At 39.8% G+C, this 19,027-nt stretch overlaps 1 protein-coding gene across 1 annotated transcript in view; it reads left to right on the top strand.

Moving 5' to 3' along the window:
- The window catches only part of LRP1 (LDL receptor related protein 1), a 2,772,300-nt gene that overhangs the window by 2,666,229 nt on the left and 87,044 nt on the right, over nt 1–19,027 (top strand). Inside the window, exon 83 of the mRNA XM_044083629.1 lies at nt 2,501–2,662. Coding sequence (XP_043939564.1) covers nt 2,501–2,662 — 162 coding nt within the window. The remainder of the gene's footprint in view (nt 1–2,500; nt 2,663–19,027) is intronic.

The raw sequence follows: 19,027 nt of genomic DNA, 5'->3' as shown, positions 1-19,027 counted from the left end.
TCCTGCTTGTCAAAACAAACACCACCACAGTCATGTGGTACATAAGCAAGGAGGCACTGACTGTTACCCTCCATGTTGACTGGTGATGCAGGTCTGGGAGACAGCTTACTCTATAGGGATGCACCTCATGGCACAGTACCTCCCAGAGACTCAAAATACTCTAGCAGATTATCTCAGCAGGAACTTGATGAATCCCCACAAGTGGCATTGGGAAACATTTCTCAGCATAGTCCAGAAATGGGGATCCCCACAGATGGACCTCTTTGCTAAAAAGGAAAGTGCTGAACTGAAAAGATTCTGTTCCAGCAGCAAACTACCCACAGCCTGGAGGACAGATGCTTTCTCCTTCTTTTGGAGGCACCTGTTCTTTATGCCTTTCCTCCCCTGCGTCTTCTTCCAAGAGTCCTCCTAAAAATGAGGGAGGAAAGCCCAGGGGTCATCCTGATAGCCCCTGACTGGCCCAGGCAACACTGGTATCCTCTGCTACTAAGTTTAACCAACAAAACTCCATGGCAGTTACCTCAGAGAGTGGACCTTCTGACTCAGGACAAGGGGAGGTTTGTGCATCCAAACCTACAGACTCTCAAACTCTCATCTTGGATAATACCCCAAAATACTACTCTGAGCACACCCTAAGCAGACAAGCTCAAAACATTGTCAGAGAGGCTAGAAGGCTTAGTACTAGGAAATCATTCTCAGTTAAGTGGAAAAGGTTCTCCATTTGGTGTCAGCAGCAAGGCCTGAATACTAACTCAGCCAGTATGTCTGCCATTTTAGACTGCCTGGCTACCCTGATGGACAGAAGCCTGTCATTTTCTTCCATAAAACTTCACACATCTACCATTTCAGCCCACATAGAGAAATTGATGCTAGCCCCCCTTTGAACCGGCAGCTTTTGCTGATTTAAAATTCTTAACTCGGAAGACTGTGTTTTTACTGGCTAGCACCTCAGCAAGGAGGGTCTCTGAGCTGCAAGCTATCATGGCAGTGGAACCATTTTTCATATTCCACCCAGACAGAGTATCACTCAGGACTAGTCCATCCTTTATGCCCAAGTTTGTAACAGGCACATCTTTGAATCAAGCCATATACTTCATAGTCTTCCCCAAGCCTAAGAACCAGAGGGGAAAGCATCCTTCACTCCTTGGATGTGCACAGACAGCTTCACTACTATCTTGACAGAAATAAATCTTTCATAAAATTAGACAGACTCTTTGTGTCCTTTGCCATTGGAAGGAAAACCAGTCTCCAGACAGACTTCTCTACAAGTGGATCTCACACTGTATTTCCTTTTGTTACAGCTATCATGGCAAAAAGCCTCCTGAAAGTATAAGGACTCGCTCTACTAGGGCCCCTTCTACCTCCTGCTGTCTTCCTAAAAGGACTGCCTACTGAAGACATTTTGGAAGCTGCTACGTGGTCATCCATGCATGCGTTTACGAAACTATCAGCTTTCTCCAAGTCTATTGCAGGATTTGCCGCTGCTGTCATGCAGAACATCCTCTCTTCTCCATAATTTACTTTCCAGCTTCATCTCAGCTTTGGGAATCATTCCACAAGTCAGGACTGCAATAGTGAAACAAGAAAAACATAATAGAGTTGTGTACATTTACCATAAATGTGGATGTTCAAGTGTATTCACTATTGCTGTCTTCTTTCCTTCTCTCCTTACCCCTTTTGCCTACAGTAGTACTCTGCTTCTATTTTCTTCAGTAACGAGAGGACCCCTTGGGTGTGTACCCTGCAGGCTTGTTTGCTACCTTTGTCCCTTGCTATTGTTCATCCTGGGGTCTCCTACCTTCTAAGGGGCAAGAAAAAAAAACTGATGTCATGTTATCACCTGGCTCCCTTTATCCCCAAGCATACTGATGTCAGAGTAGGGCTTCCGCCAGCCTTAGAAGGAGGGGGATTTTTACTGTGGTAGGCCAGCCAAGGACTTCCACAGCATGAAATCTGTTAAGTCAGGACTGCAACAGTGAATACACTCAAACATTTGCATTTATGGTCAGTATACATAACTGTACTTTCTGAATTGTGATGTCTCTCTGGAGAAGCACAAGCAAGTCAGAAAATATTGCTTACTTAAAATTGAATATTCATTATTCATTTTATGTGGTAGGTAGGTAAATGCATTAGAGTCGGTGAATATCTGATCGCACATTAGTAGTAAAAAAAAAAAAAGTTGTACTAAAATCTTATTTTGTGTGTGTGTGGCTGGGGGTGGAGTTGAACCTCTGTAGTGCACTATATACTTTTTTGAAGGCAGAGGCCTAGATAATGTTCCTGATACCTACGAGAGGCCCAAGGGTATTGGGCTTGCTATCCTAACTGGAAAAGCTGCAGTACACCTGAAAGTGTAATGGTGCATTTGTTGCAACTAAAATCAATTGAAAAGTAGTTCGTGAAGTTACAGATAAAGAAAAGACGAGCTGCATGCATTAAGTTCAGACATTTCATAAATTTGCTGTTTCGTTTTTCTTTCATTTTATCTGCAATACAGGAATTCCAACTTGCCGATGTCCAAATGGATTCACAGGTTCAAACTGCCAGCAGCAGGTGTGTAAAGGATACTGTCAGAACAACTCCACCTGTACTGTCAACCTGGGGAACCAGCCCAGCTGCCGTTGTTATGGAAACTATATTGGAGAGAAATGCCAGTACCGTAAGTTGATCTAACACTGTTTTTTTTTACACTTCCCTTGAGGAAGAAAAGGAGATGTTTTTAATGTGTTATGACTGTAGAGTTATGGAAATTGGTCAGAATGTGGAATTGGTAGTGTAGTAGTTTGGTTGTAGGGGTCATAATGGTGGACAACTACAGTAGTAAAACAAAAATAAACACTGTCATATTTAACATAAACTTGGCACCTTTTGTCTTTTTTGTTCTGTGTGTAGTAAACCGATGGGTCCTAGCAAATGAAACAACCAAGATTGCCAGTGGCACTGTTATGATAGGAAGAATCAGACTGTCTCTCCAGCAGAATGTGAAATGTAACCTGGCTCCCTGTTGTAGAGAATGGATTCTTGATTGTGACCCAGGTGATTGAGGTTTGACTAGTTGCCTCAATACTGGAGGAGCCAACCAGAGAGGGGAAGGAATGAAAGGAAGTGCCCTGCTTAACTGTCCCAGGGTGAGGGAGGGGTTGCACACATTTGGTGTGTACTGGGCAGTGTTAACTTCCTGATGAAGACTGAGGAACTCACAGCATTTGCCATAGTGGTAGGACAGTGATGCTTGGAGGGAACCCTCTCTGTAAAAGTGAGTGAAGAGTCTCTACTGTCATCTTTTTACATGCCCTTCCCCTGTATCTCACATGTATGTGTTAGGGATTGAACTAACTAAAGTAAAATATCTCAACCCCCTCCTGATGGCTGTTTGAATGATGGCTACTCCCACCCTATACTAGTTCCAGTGATGAGGATCAAATGGACCAATTGATCATGAGTCTCATGGTCGACAGTCTATACAGGCAAACAGTGTATAAAAAAGTTTGCAAATGGGTCCTGAGATAATCAATATTTACATCTTTCCATGCCTTTTAAGAAATATCCCACACTCTGGGATGGCCAAATACTAGTGATGCTTCCTTTGTTAGTATGTAGACTACTTCAGCATGCTCATCCCTTGTGTCCCCTTAGTTCATTTTTGCTATGTGCACAGTTTAGATCTTGCTCCTTGCCGTCATAAGTAAAAGCTGCTGCATTTTGCATGCTTTTTTTCATCTACGTCTTTGGGGCTTTTGAAATATCTAAATCCTCCAGTAGTAGATGATGAATGTTGGTGCAGTCTTTGTGTGATCTGAGTGACAGGCCATAGTGTATTTTTCTAAGGATCTAGTGCAGAGGACTAGTTTAGACCTAGCTCTTCTGTAAATACATCCATAGACCATATTGTCTGCAACCTCTAGTACTTGCTGGGGTGTAGACTGGCTGTGATTAGTAAGGTTTGACCTTGTTCTCTTCCACCATGTCAGGCTCGTCCAGCTGAATCTTTGGCCATGGTCCCCTGAATTGTGAGTTACAAGTCCAGATCAAGATTTGTACTCCTGGGTGAATACCCTAGACTGAGCAAGATCATTGGTCGTATTTGAGAAGACAGCTTTTATATGAACTCAGATGAGGGTTCACATGCCATGATATGTAAATGCTAATTTATTCCCCTCCATGTGCCTTTTGCTCCTTTGCCTTTTAAGTTTCAATCCATCAAGCGTCTCCCCAGTTAGACTCCGTCTATTTGTTTCTATGCACCACCCAGTACTGGGGTGAAAGCTATATGGAGGAAACTGCCATTCAAGCAGTCGTGAGATTACTTTGCACCTTTTTCTGGTATCTCAGCAGTGAGGGCATTTATAATACTTAACCTCACCCCTGGGTGGGGAGGGTCATGTGATTCCTGTGGTGGCAGACAATGCTTTGTCTCTGTGAGTGCAAACTTCCACATACCTGTATTGTAGGCTGCCACCAGATAGTAGCTTACTGAGTGTAATGCTGACTCCCCAGATTGAACATTCGCGTTTGCATGCCTTCACTAAGTAATTGTAGCAGTGTGTGTCTGATTTTTGCCCCTCCCCCTAGAAGGTCTCACCTATCTTTCTTGCTAACTCCCATCAGATGCTTGAACTGCAGTTGGAATCCTGTTCACCTTGGCCATATTCTCTTATTTTTCTGAGCTGGTTTGATATCAAAGACTTGTTTATTTTAATTAGAAGATTGAGTTTATTTTTATGTGATCTCACACTTTTGTACAATGGTGTAATGTCAGTACCAGACGTAATGCAGATGTCTTCTCCTCCTATGCCGCTTCTCACATATGTGTATACCCTGGTCTGCTTGGCATAGGCGCTTTGCTATCCCATGCAAGTGTGAGTCTGTGCCCAGTCTCTTGCTTTGGTGGTTGTTGGGTACTGTGGAGATCCTTCCTGTTAGAATTAATTTTCTTTGTGATTCTGAGCCCTTGGTTAAAAAGGCAAGAATAACCCATCCCCTCATTGGTGAATCTTTATTACATATGTGAACTAGCATACTTTGGTTAGGCTTACCCTACAGGGTAAGACGTTGTTTGACTCTCTGGTCATCTCTCCCATGGGCACAACCTTTAAAGCTGAAGTCATGTAAGTCTAGAGGTATCCTCATTCTTAAGTCACAGCCTCCAAGAAGGACTGAAGCTGTTTACCAGTTGACTGCAATGATTTGTCATGTAAGCATACTAAAGCCTGTAGGCTGGAGATAGCTTCAGAGATGACTGCCTGCTTCTGTCCTGTCTGCTAACGGAATGTACTGTTTCAGTCACCTGTAGCAAGAGAGTATAGCCCTTTGCTGCACTGGGCTTTAGGGCCCTCATCTGTGTGGGTCATCTGTTCATATTCTGGAGCAAGCACAAGGAAGGCTTAAGGATTACCCACAGTATGGGCTCAAGGAATAATTCTTCCAGACGCTTTTTATGTGAACTCTGGCAGCAGCCCTCTGTAATTTGGATTGTGCAGATGCTTTGACAAAGGCTGCAGGCTGAGCACCATCAGTGGATGGATTTGCAAGGTTGATGTTATCCTTCAGGAATTGGTTCAACTTTTATATTCTGGACTTTGCATTTAATGAGGTAGTGCTGTTTGGCCAGGCCACTCAAGTTCTTATTAATGGCCTTTTTAAGTGGAAGCAGGCCCCCTTGTCTTTAAAGATGTATTTTGTAGTCTTACAAGCAAGATTGTACACTCCCCCTGCTTCAGGTAGGAACCTCTAAGGTTTGGCCACCTTGTAGCTGAACTCTGGTCTAGGTTTATTCTGAATTCATCCCAGCTGGAGAGCCATCTTTTTGGGTTACAACAGCTGGTACTGTGGCACTTTGTTACCCATCTGCTGCATTTTGGTTCTTGCCTTGTATCTCAATGGGCAGTTCCATTGTTTGGTTATTCATGTGACAGGCCTAGGCTCTCCTGCTCTATAGGTTGATAGGTATTTACTAGGCTAACTACCACAAGGGCCTTTTTAAGCCTAGCCATGCATCCCAAATCTCTGACAAGTTGTGATACCCTTGATAAGTGTAAGCATGGGCCTGGGAGATGAACCATTTACATGTTACTTGTGTCTGTTAACGACATAGGTGCCAAACCAGGGATGGATTTCTGGTTTCCCATCCAGTTCTCCAAATTGCACCACTTGAATTGAGTTAGGGAGGAACTCTGCTTCACATGGATGGGGAGCCTGTTTCATAGACTGGGTAGTCTGTGGGATACATACCTATCTCTCCAGCAGGTCCTATTTATATCACAGGCAAGGTTTAAGTCTTTAAAATGGGTAATTCTGGTGCTGTTTGTTTTGTGTATATACAGGATGTCCATCAAACTGAGGTCTGACAATGCCCTGTATGCCAGGCATAGATCTCCCCGCAAAAGCCTGTAGGAGAGAGAGTACAGGGATAGGGCTTTGAAGCGGTCTACATAGGACATTTTACTTGCACTATGTATTATTTTAGTGAGGAACCTCTGTGGACGTTCCAGTTGTTGGATATGCCTGGTTAGGTACATACCAAAGGGGGCATTGTACTCTATGATAGGCCTGATGAATGCTGAATACAATAGAACAATGACTTCCTTGGACTTAGATGCCATGGCTTTGTTTATAAGTTGCACAACATAGAATGATTTCATCACCACTTTAGACATGTGATGGTCAAAAGCTAGATTACTATCTATGTGTGTCCCCAAGTCCCTGACTACTGGGTTAACTCTAAGGGGTGTGTTGTCAATATGATAGTTACCAGGGATGGATGACTTCCCAAAGGATACTATTATGCATTTCTTGGCATTTAATATTAGTCCATGGCTCTGACACCAGTTTTGGGGTATTGTCAAATGCCTTGGCTGGGTCATGGTAGGCAGTGTGAATGATTTTGCCCTCATCCATTGCTTTGGTGACCTTCTCAAAGAAGTCCACCAGGCTGAGTAGGGATGACCTGCCCTTGATGAAACCAAACTGGGTTGGGGCCTGTATCCGGAGGTTTACTATATCTCTGTTGATTATCTCCATGATAATTCTATGGCTTTAGGTACAAGACTCGTGAGATTTATGGGTCTGTAGATGGCCCACCTGTGTGCAGAGGGATGACTTTTGCCTTTCTCCTTGCATGAGGCATGAAGCCTGTTTGGAGGCTGCAATTAAATAGTAATTCCAGAGGCCCTGACAGGTCATGTTTCATGCTATTTAGAAGGCATCCTGGGATATTGTCTGGGCCCATTGATTCAGTGTTCTTGGTCTTAGAGAGAGCATCAAGGACCTGTTCCCTTGTGATAGTAGAGGAAGTTATATTTGATGATATTTCCTGAGGGAAGTTTGAGGGGGAGGGAGGGGTAAAGTTGGAGCTGAATTGGTCAGCCAGGAGGTTTGCTATATCTTCTGGCTCAGTGTAGGTGGCTCCGTTTACAAGGAGCTCTGCACACAGTTGTGCATTGCCTTTGAGGTTGCAGACATAGCTAAAGAATGCTTTGTGGTTGTCCTTGCCCTGGGAGGCTAAACTTACCTCAAATTCGGCTTTGGTAGACTTTGTTTGTTGTCTGAGTTGTTTGTTTAGTTTGATGAGAGTGCTTTTATCCTGCTGGGTGCTGCACCTCCTAATTTTGCCATGATTTTCTTCCTCTTGTTATACAGCCTATTGATTTTGTGTTCCACCAGGGTGGCTTGTTTTTTGAGTTAGTTCTGTACTTCTTCCTGGTGGGTACAGCTGCCTCTGTGCAGCTATTACTATGCTTGTGCAAGGTTTATGTGAACAGTTCTGCATAGGCAGCAGTGTTCTCAGGGTGCAGGCTTGACATTTTGCCAGGTTCTTACTTAATAGCAGGAGACTAGCCCTGGAATAGTTCTTGAATATTCCAGGTTTAGGTAGGGGTCCAGGTTTTATTTTTACTTCAAAGGAGACCATTTTGTGGTCTGACTATACCAGAGAAGGTATTACATTAGGGGGTGTACAGCAGTCTCCCATATTAAATAAACACAAATAGCGGGTGAAAAACTGAGACAGAAAATAAAAAGAACAAAAACAGTTTAATAAGCCCTTTCGGATATATATATCTAATGACATTCCATGTACCCTTCAAAATTAGAAGAGCGGACAAAAAAACAAAGTTGACAAAACACTTTTGATAGTCCGGAACTTTAAGGGACATCATAAACCTTTGCCATTTAAAAGAATACTTAAATTGTATTTATATATACAATAGATCTTATACAGTAGGTAAAATAGTATAAATTAGAACCGGCTTTTTGAGCGGTATGCTTCAAACATACCGCTCAAAAAGCCGGTTCTAATTTATACTATTTTATATATATTGTTAATGTTGTTATAGCTTTAAATCTTTTGGAGTGTGACCATTTTAGCTTAATTGATTTTAATTGACCGTAGGTAAAGGTATATAACGTGAGTTAATTGGTTTTTAAAATGTCTGAAGAAGGAAAAGTACTAGCTTTTCCGAAAGCGCTTATTAAACTGTTTTTGTTCTTTTTATTTGCTGTCTCAGTTTTTCGCCCGCTATTTGTGTTTATTTTTAGTCTCCCATATTAATGAGGACCAGATCCAGTATGGTTGCACCCCTGATTGATGTATTGACTATCTGGTCCAAGAAGTTTGTGTTTACTCAGTCTAGGAATCTCTGGGCATGTACATTTGGTGTCGTATAGTGAAAACTTGTAGGCACGGATACAACATTCAATCTTTGGAAGTGTACCACCAGCTATATATTCCTTGAAGTAGCTGTGCTGGCTTAGTTAGATTGGTAGTCCATATCTTTGGGTTTAGTTAGGAAATGGCTCAGATTTACCATAAAGACACCTTCTACTCGATTAATAGCTATATTCTTCTCACTGGATGTTTTTTCTCACTGTCTCTCACTGTCTTTTACTTCATTTGAAGTCTGTCTCAGTCTGGGAATAGCTGCCTACTGTGCTTGTTTTATATTGTTTTGTTACAAACTTTGGTACTGTGCTCATTTAGTCTGTGGTACTGCATGCCTCCTACTGTTACCGACTCAGCTGTGACTTTAAAAAGCAAACCTCTCTTTGCTAGACTCTGCTACAGGACTTTTAACTTCTGAGTTCTTTTCTGATTCAGTCCTTTTGCTTCTTCCACCCTAGTGGTGTACTGCTTAGGCTTTAACCCTGTCCTAAACCCAGCAAGGAAGGTTCTCAATGATAAGTAATACAGATAAATCCTTTCTGTATTATTTGATCTGTGTAAGGACCTTCTTTAATGGGTCAGAAATATTGTCTGCCATCTGAGAAGTGAGAAGCATAGAATTCTCTTGGGACATGTATAGTACTGTATCACTCAGCATTGTGGGGTCAGGTTATAGTTGTTTCTTTATTAGCAGGGGCATGGTCACTAGCAACAACGGGTGAATGGGCAGGTATTTAGGGAATGTGCATTTTTGTAATCAGTGCATGTAATTTTTCATGTGTGCACATAGCCATTCTTAAGTGTGGGTATTTAAAACAAAAAAAAAAAATGCTGTAATCAGTGAAAGTGATGAACCCAACAATACGTCATCTCAGAGATCAGTTAGTATCGTAAACACTGTGTCTGTTTTTTAATTGTTTCTTGGCATTTGACTTTAAATGTGAAGCATTTGTAGATTACCAAAATGTTTGGAGTATACACAAAATACAGCTCAAGTCAGCACTAAGCCTGTCCTCTGTGAATAAACATAACTCGTAGAAGAGCTGATATAGGTTCTTTGGTGTCAGGACACTGAGAGTAATAGCTACTGTTCTAGTAGTAACCCTATTAGTGTCCTTTATATCATTTTTGTGTTTAGATGTTATTAAATAGTAGTACTGTTTTTCACATTTCAGTGGATATTTTTGACACCTTCCTCTGATGTCAGTCACCCAACAACCCATCACAACATAACTGCTGACACGCTGCATACACCTGCTCCTGATTATCACGGTTCCATCTGTACTGCTGCCATACTCCTTTACTATTACTCACAAAATGTATGCTATGTACATCTTTATCCATATAATATGTATACAAATTTATACATACATAAACACACACTCACAAAATTTGCTTTTAATTGAAATTTGATGCACTGACTTTGTCAAACAACTATATGTTTTTTTAATTACAATAGTTGCACTAAATGTACAAGTGAATGTAACAGAGGTCTAGATAATGGCTTGTTTGGGACATAAGGATTGCACCCTTTGTTGTTTGCAGATGGAGTGCCTTTTATCTTCATGTGACTCAGACTGCTGGTGTGCACCACAGGAGTTAGTGCTGTGCATGTCATCTCCAATTCAATGGTCATAGTTATCTGTTCCAGAAACAAGTGAAATGCTGTCTGCAGGTGAGAGGGAAATAGTTTCCTCGGCTGTAGGAGTTTATTCTGGGATCTTTATTCATAAGTGGTGGTTGAGGGGATCAGAATACTGACCAGCAGACAGATGCAGTGGTGACAGTAATGCACGTATTGCAGCAGACTTTGGTGGTGAAGGAAATTTGGGTCATAAGACAAAGCTGTCAGTCTGCCAGCCAGTCTGTGTCTCCATCTTTAGCTATGGCTGCAATCTTCATGTAGCAACTGAAAGGATAAGACTATGGATACAGACTTCAGAAATGAGATTACTTTACATAAAGTAGGCCAACACTCCATGATAGAGTAAGGAGTTTAACTACAGGAAGGTCTTGAAGAAGGGCTTCCCTGAGTTGAAATAAAGTAGCTGTGGTGGTTTGCACACCTAGTGTGGAGCAAGACGTCACACTGAAAGGAGGACCATACTGTGTTAATACTAAAAGAACAGAAACTACTACTAGTCAGCTCAGAAGAGGTGGAATTACTTGGTGGCCAGCTCTGTCACATTCATAACATACCTCCTTAGTCCCAACCACAAAATAGCCACCTGTGTATACATCTGATATACAGCAGTGGAAAGGTGAAAAAAAATAGCCTGAGAAATGTATTCCAGCTAATTATCACTAAACAGTACACTTCTTCTGTCTAATATAAAGGAACCTTCTTTGCGCATATGTGAGGTTTGATTTTGAGGAAAATTAAAGGAATAATGACCACAGTGTACCATGCCTGCATAGTAGCCTTGTGTACATACCTATAGCCAGGGTTGGTTTTATAATTGCTGGGTTCAGGACATAGGCCCTTACTAAACCTCTATCAAAATCCAGTTGTACAGCCTACAGTACAAGCGCCAGCAGGCCGCCAGAAGTTCTGAGGATCTAGATGCATCTCTGGTCAGTTTTATGTCTTGTTTTTGAGAAATCATGACTAGCTAACTGTTCTTTCTTTATTGGTACCCAGAAGAGTTATGTGTATGTTTGTCAGTATTTTGTCCACATATAAAGCTGATGATATTTTTTTTACACACAATTGCACATGCATGTACGCACACAGCCCCTGATAATTCAGGTCTCACAAGATGCGGTAATATTTCATACACATACATAAACACAGTGACATAGACCTTTGACAAGATAAACTTATAAGACAAATACACCAAATGAAAGCTGGTGCATGGACCCAAAACAACTGTTCTCAAAGTATCCAATAAAAACCGCTAAACTTTTAAAATTTGAACACTTTAATGGCGTAAAAACAGTAAAACATGAGCGCTTTAATTTAAAATAGTGTCAAACTTCATCAGACATAGTATTGAACACATTTCCTTTTCAAGTACTTCCTACTTGCATTTGATTGGTTATGCTCCTGCTTGCTTTAACACCACAAGGTCCTGTTTTAAAGTTAGTGTCATTATTACATATAGTACTATTATTACTGTTTTCAAAGACATAGTACTTTCTACAGGATTGTGTCAAAAAATAAGCCAGATTTATTGGCTTTAAACTATTTTCTTCCTCTTCAATGCCTTTAACTTTAGAACTGGGGTAATTGAACTACGATCATTGATACCTGGCCAGCTGTCAGCTTGCAAACACACTTGCCATTTCAACTCTTTTAATTCACTAAGTAAACACCCTATGCCTTCTTGTCATCACTACAAACTTGATTAATGACCATGAACTTGAATTGATGTCCTACTTGATCACTAATATGTTTAGCAAGGCACTGTTTAAATTATTTTTTCTAGTAGCATATTCATGCTCATAAATTCTCTGGCAAAACAGCCTTTCAGTTTTGCCAATATAGAATACTGAGCATGGTTCACATATAGCAATATGTACCATTGCTTTTGATTTACAATTATATTTCCCTTTTATTTGACATGTTTTATTTCTTACAGTAATCCTATCTCCTATCTTTATTTTGTGGCACCAAGTGCATGCTCCACATTTAATCATACCGTGCATACCATTGAAATTTTCTTGCCCTGTATACCTTAAGTCCTTGAAGGTCATTCCCTTCTGGTACACTATAGTAGGTCTTTCACCTACATAGTTCCTAACACAAGAGTCTTCTAACAAAATGGACCAGTTTTTCTCAGATACCCATTTCAAACTTCTACAGTCTTCACTGTAAGTGATGATCAGGGCTTTAGAAAATCCTGGCCATTAGCTAGATGTTCTTTGTGTTTCACTGTTGCAGTCATTACGTTTGGGTAATCCTGCTGGCAGGTTGCACTCAGTCAGCCTGAATTCCAAAGTCTTGGGTCCTGCATCAGCTGCTGTCGCCCCCTTCCCTGACGTCAGGTCGTCAGGGGTATAAAAGAAGCAGCCGGCACCATTTTCTTTAGTCTTTCTTGCCGTGCGGTGCCCGAAGCAGAAGCAGTTCGCAAGTGCCGGTCGACCAACTCCTAAGATTTTCGTGTTCAAATTTCAGATCCAAAGTCTTCATTAAAGCTAAGTACCCCATTGGGGAAACTCTTTTCTTGCTCCAGACCGATGTCAGAAAAAGTTAATAATTGTATTTCTTGTGGAAAGCAAATACCTCATAAGGACTTTCATTCTTACTGTATTCCCTCGCCTAGGCCCTGACCATAACGTTTCAGGTTGTCAGTTTTGTGCTAGATTTAGCCAACGCACTATTAAGCATATGTATGATTTTGCATTAAACTACTTTGGATGCAGGTTTAATTATCCAGAAATGTCCTAGGATAGTCATCTGACTGCCGGAGTTCACAAAAAATGCAAAGAAAAAGATAGACAACCGAGGCCCAAAACCGACAACGAAGCTTCTCCTAAGCCAGTCGCTGGTTCGCTGGTTCTCAGTGAGGTTCTTTCGCAGCCCCTGACGCCCGCTAGTTTAGAGTCGCAGGCCGCTACCGACTCCCACGTGGAGTCGGCTATGCCGCTGGAAACTCAAGGTATTGGAGCCTCAGACACTATTCCTTCAGATGGGTCTGGAGCCGCTGAGCAGGCACCGGCTTCTGAGGGTGTATTCAGACTTAAACATCTATACATTAAACCGACTTCAGCTTCAAAGGCAAAGACTAAAGCACCTTCAAAGACAAAGAAGCAGGCTCAAGAGCCACGTGGACAGGCCTCCATGCCCAAAAAACAGATGCTCAAAATGGCTGAAGACTTGATTACCTTGATCAGGGGTTCCCATCCCCCTCCAGATAAGAGACCTAGGCAAGAGACAGACTATGAATCTTCAGATCAGGTTTCTATTTCTTCTGACCAGGAATATTCTCTTCCCCCCTATGAGGATTCTGATGCTGAAGAATCTATTCCTTCAGCTTCTCTTCCTGAGGACTGTTCTTTTGGGGAAACCTTACATACCATGAGGGAGCATTTCCACTGGGAGAGCCAAGATTTTTCAGAATCTAAGAAGAGGCACAGGGACTTCCTTTTACTACCTCAACACAGGCCTCTAGCCATTCCACCTGTGTTAGGCATTGTAGATGATGTGTTTTCAGAGTCCAGTCTGACCCCTGACTCCTTACCTCCAGCTCCTGTTAAGCCTGGCAGATATTACAGGGTTCCTGACTCTCTCAAATTCCTTTTCAAAAACCCTGCTGCAGACCCAGAAACTATTTCACAGGGTCCTAAAGGGGTTAAGGCTTCCGCTGCAAAAAACCCTACCCCCTCTGGATAGATGGGGAAAAAGGTTTACACATCTGCTACCTTGGCTATAAGGGCCTTAAACTTTCAGTTTCATATGCTTAAATATCAGCAACATGTCATGGCATTGCTTAAACAGAAAATGTTGTTAAACTCTGAATGTGCAGAAAACAAGGAAATACAGGATTTACTGCATGCAGCTGAACAAGTTGGAAAACATACTTTGCAATGTGGTTTTTATTATCTGGAGGCCTCCTGCAGGGCCGCAGTTACGGGTTCTGTAATTAGGAGGCATGCTTGGCTAAAGAAACAAAATCTACATGTCAAAGTTAAATTATTAGATGCACCTTTACAGCATGATACTTTGTTTGGTGTTAAGGCAGAGGAGGTGTTAAAGAAAATCGAGGACAAAGCTAAATCTATGCAAACTGTCAAAGATTTTTTACAAGTACAGCCACCAAGGTTTAGTAGACACTGGCCTACAAAGAATTGGCCCTTTCCTGTGTCAGACAGACTTCAAAGGGGCAGATCCAGACGCCCTAGAAGCAGATCCCAGGCACAAGGTTCATACAAGTCAAAGCAATGGGGTGCTTCTACCTCCAAAAGTGGAGAAGACAAATCAAATCCCCTTTCAGCTAAGAATAGGACTTATGGATATATTACTATTAAGTCCTGGTTGTTCAGTGCATCTGAACAACCAGGACTTAATAGTAATATCTCCATAAGCCATATTCCTAGGCTTAGGGCAGAGGGATATATATAGAACTATCTGATTTTATAACAGTAATGGTTTCAGATAGTTTCTTTTATATATATATATATATATATATATATATATATTTTTTTTAATATATTATGATGTACGGTTTTAAGGTGTGCATATTTTGTACAAAAAGTTTTTATATGTGTTTTAAAAGTTTTGAATATTGATTTGTTTTTGCCTGAAAGGCGATGCATATGTATTACTATGAATTTGCACTGTTATGTTTTTAGTGGTATATACCTTTTAGGTAATTGTCAATTAACATTAATGAATTTTAGGCGGGTATTTTATGCTGGGTCAATGCACACACACACACACACACACACACACACATATATATATATATATATATATATATATATATATATATGTATATATGTATATATATATATATATATATATATATATATATATATGTATATATTTGTGGTTACTGGATGTGTTTGTTATTCTGATGAAGTTTTTTATTTAAAAAATGAAAGCGCTCAATAAACACTTTTGGTGGATCCTGGTGTACTACTTTTTGTTTTTCGAGGTTTGGAACATTTGTGGATTTTCTTAGTTGTGTGATATGGAAGGAGTTAATCAAAGTGATCCGCCTACTATTGGTTCGTTAGCACTTTCATTACAGACTCTGAATTCAACTGTGGGGAACTTAGTTTCCCTAATGGAAAGACTGACTCAGCAACCTTTCGATAAAGTACCCCTACGACTTGATAGGTTGGACGACCATGGTGTAGAGGATGAGATGGGAGCCAGCAGTATCACACCAGCTCAAAGAGAAAGGAGACTGCAAACTAACCAATCAACTTGCGAGAATTTGCATATGTTTTCAAATTGTGAACAAGGAAGGGGCGTTTCCTCTTACAATGGTAGAGACACGCTTAAACAATGGCTGGAAGGTGAACAAGAATGGCGTGGTACAATAGAACCAACTAGTAAAGAAGGTAACTGTTCCCTGAATGACCAGCTAAAAACTTTTACATCTGATTTCCGCAAGCTGCAGCTTGATAACTGTTATTTGAGAGAATGTAGACGCAGAGAGGAGATCCCGAAGGGTCTCCGTTTGTGGAAGTACCCTACGGGGTTAGTAAAAGACTCTGTTTTACATGTTGAACTACTTTAGCTCTTTAATAAACATGGCTGTAAGCTGCTTGACTGTCTAATTAGAGACAACGAAAGGAAAATGACTGATTTATCAGGGAAAATAAAGAGACTGAATGACACTATACATTCAGATTTATTGTTTGACTTTAAAAAGAATGCTTTCTTTGATATATTTAAGCTCATTGATTTGTATATAAATGATCATAAAAACAAAAAAGATTTAAAACTTATAAGAGATAAACATGAATATGCTGAACGTAGAGCGTACCCCCACCCCCTTTGGGACAGAACAAACATTCCCAATATGGGAACAATTTTGATAAAGATAACGGGCATGACCTTAATGATAGTAGATGCTTGAATAATTATGATGAATATCATTCTGACCCTTAGAATATCCCCCTCTGAGGAGGTCCGAGCGTCTGAGGAACCAGAGAGGGGGTATGAATCAATACAACTGGAATTACAGGGGGAGGGGGGAAATATACTGAATGTAGAAAATGTACATAATGCGTTTAATCCAATTTCTAATCTAAGTGCTGAATATGCCAATATGGTTAGATCTAGTAATGAGTCTGTGTTTAGTATAATTAAGAATGCTTGTGGAGATTTCAGTATATATAATTACAGTGACATTATTTTTGATAGGAAAATAGCTGATGTGTTTGACAAAGGCCTTTCTTTCGTTCCCAGCAGGGATGCAATGATAGATGATGTATTAATTAATCTAAAATTATATACAAGAAAGTTAAATTTACAATTCTTTTTTAAAGGTGTACCCCCCAACCCCGTTACAACATGACATGTGTAAAAAAACTAGTTTGTTTAACCCGCCACTACATCCTGTGGTACAAACTTTTGAAAAATGTGTGAACATGATATATGTAAATACTTCATGAGTAAATGCAACTATTTGTTCAAAGACAATAACTTGGATGGTAATGAAATCAGATTGGTTAACGACATCTGCATTAACAAGGCAATCAGAGTTATGAAACCTGATAAAGGGGGTGGGTTGGCTATTATGAATTTTAATCTTTATATTAATAAAGTGCTAGGTATACTTTATACGGATGTTTATTGTGAGATCAGCTTAAATGAAAAAAAAAACATTTTATACAGGAAAGTTGATATGATATTAGATGAGCTTGTATTAAACAGGGAAGTCTGTTTAGAAGAATTTCAGTTTATGGAAGTTAAAAGCCCAAAAATCCCAACAATGTTTGGTATACCGAAGTTACATAAAGATATAGCCAATCCGCCCTTAGACCTGTTGTAGATGCAAAAGCTTCAAAAACATATTTTATAGCAAAATTTATAGACACACAGTTAAAAACTGTATTAAATGAGTGTGCATGGATAGTGAAAGATTCCTGGGATTTGCTCAGGAAAGTTAATAAGAATATGTTTGATTATGCGCTTTTTTTCGTGACCATAGATGTCAGAGATTTGTTTTCAGTAATTCCACATGATACGGGGGTTGAGTGGTTCTATTCTTTTCTTTGTCAATATTCTAACCATAAACATGACCGTATTAGGACCATCAGAACTCTTATGGAATTAGTTTTGGACACAAATGTTATTATCTTTGAGGAGCAGTTTAAGCAATGCAAGGGTGTGGCAATGGGGGGGGGGGCATTTGTGCCCCTATTTTTGCAAATCTAGTTCTAGCATTTTGGGAATGTGAGTTTGTTTTTAATAGTCAATATGCCCAATATTGGAAATATTATGGGAGATATTTGGACGATATTATTATTTTTTGGAATGGAAGCGAGGTGGAATTACAGAATTTTTTGAGTTATATAAATCATAGCACCAATTTTTTAGACTTTACATACACAATAGGTAATGATGAAATAAATTACCTAGATATTACCATCATTAAAGACATAGAGAAGAGAAGTTTTAGAACAACTATCTTCAGAAAACAACCTATTCTAGCACCCTATTACATTTTAATAGTTTTCACCCACTCCAACAGAAAAAAAATCCCCAGTTAAGGGACAGGGAGTCCGTTTAGCCGGGATGATGTCTGAGTGGGATGAATTTTTACATCAGGTTCAAGTATTGAAAAGGATGCTTGTACAAAGAGGTTATCCTGGTTTATTTTTAGATGTGATTTTACAGGAAGTGGTTGCAAAAAGAGAAAGGGGCCATTTCTTTCCTTTGCTTGGAAAAGGTAATACCCCACAAATGGGGTTACCCATTGAGGAGACTGATGGATTTAAGAAGGCGGCTATTTTCAGTTATAACAAGCAATTTAATGGCATTAAACAGATTATTTGTCATAATTGGAATTTATTTCACACCAGCCAGGACCTTATAGAAATTGTAGGAATGACACCAAAAATAATTTACCAGAAAGACATTACTTTTAAAAATATGTTAGAGAGGAACTGTAAGGCCAGTACTAGGTATGTTTAAGTGTGGATTTTGCTTGCAATGTAAGCACATTATGGAAGGTACTATGGTAAAAATACCCAATTATGGAATGCATATACATAAAAAGAAGTACTCTTGTAGTACTAAGTCAGTAATTTACCTTGCCCTATGTGATTCATGTCCAAGCTTTTATATTGGGAAGACTATTAATGCCCTTAGAACTAGGGTATATCAACATTTTTATGACATCAAAAAACAAGATCCCAAAAATGCTTTGGCTGTACATGTCCTTAATAATGAAGGGCATGTTTTTTTATTTACTATCTTAGAACATGTAGTAATGGATGATAGGGGAGGTCCTTTAAATTATTTTTTAGCACTGCAAGAATTGAGGTGGCAGTTCAGAACTAATGCCACTGAACAACCAGGACTTAATAGTAATATCTCCATAAACCCTATTCTTAGGCTTAGGGCAGAGGGATATATAGAACTCTCTGATTTTATAACCGTAATGGTTTCAGATAGTTTCTTTATATATATATATTTTTTTTTTTTTTTTTTTTTTTGTTATATATTATGATGTATGGTTTTAAGGTTTGCATATTTTGTACAAAAAGTTTTTATATGTGTTTTAAAAATTTTGAATACTGATTTGTTTTTGCCTGAAAGGGGATGCATATGTATTACTATGAATTTGCACTGTTATGTTTTTAGTGGTATATACCTTTTAGGTAATTGTTAATTAACATTAATGAATTTTAGGCAGGTATTTTATGCTGGGTCAATACACACACACACACACACACATATAT

This window comes from Protopterus annectens, chromosome 9.part0 (genome assembly GCF_019279795.1).
Source record: "Protopterus annectens isolate FY-2018-M chromosome 9.part0, PAN1.0, whole genome shotgun sequence".
Lineage (NCBI taxonomy): Eukaryota > Metazoa > Chordata > Ceratodontiformes > Protopteridae > Protopterus > Protopterus annectens.
The sequence above is the reverse complement of the archived record's forward strand: the minus strand, read 5'-3'. Positions and strand labels throughout refer to the sequence as shown.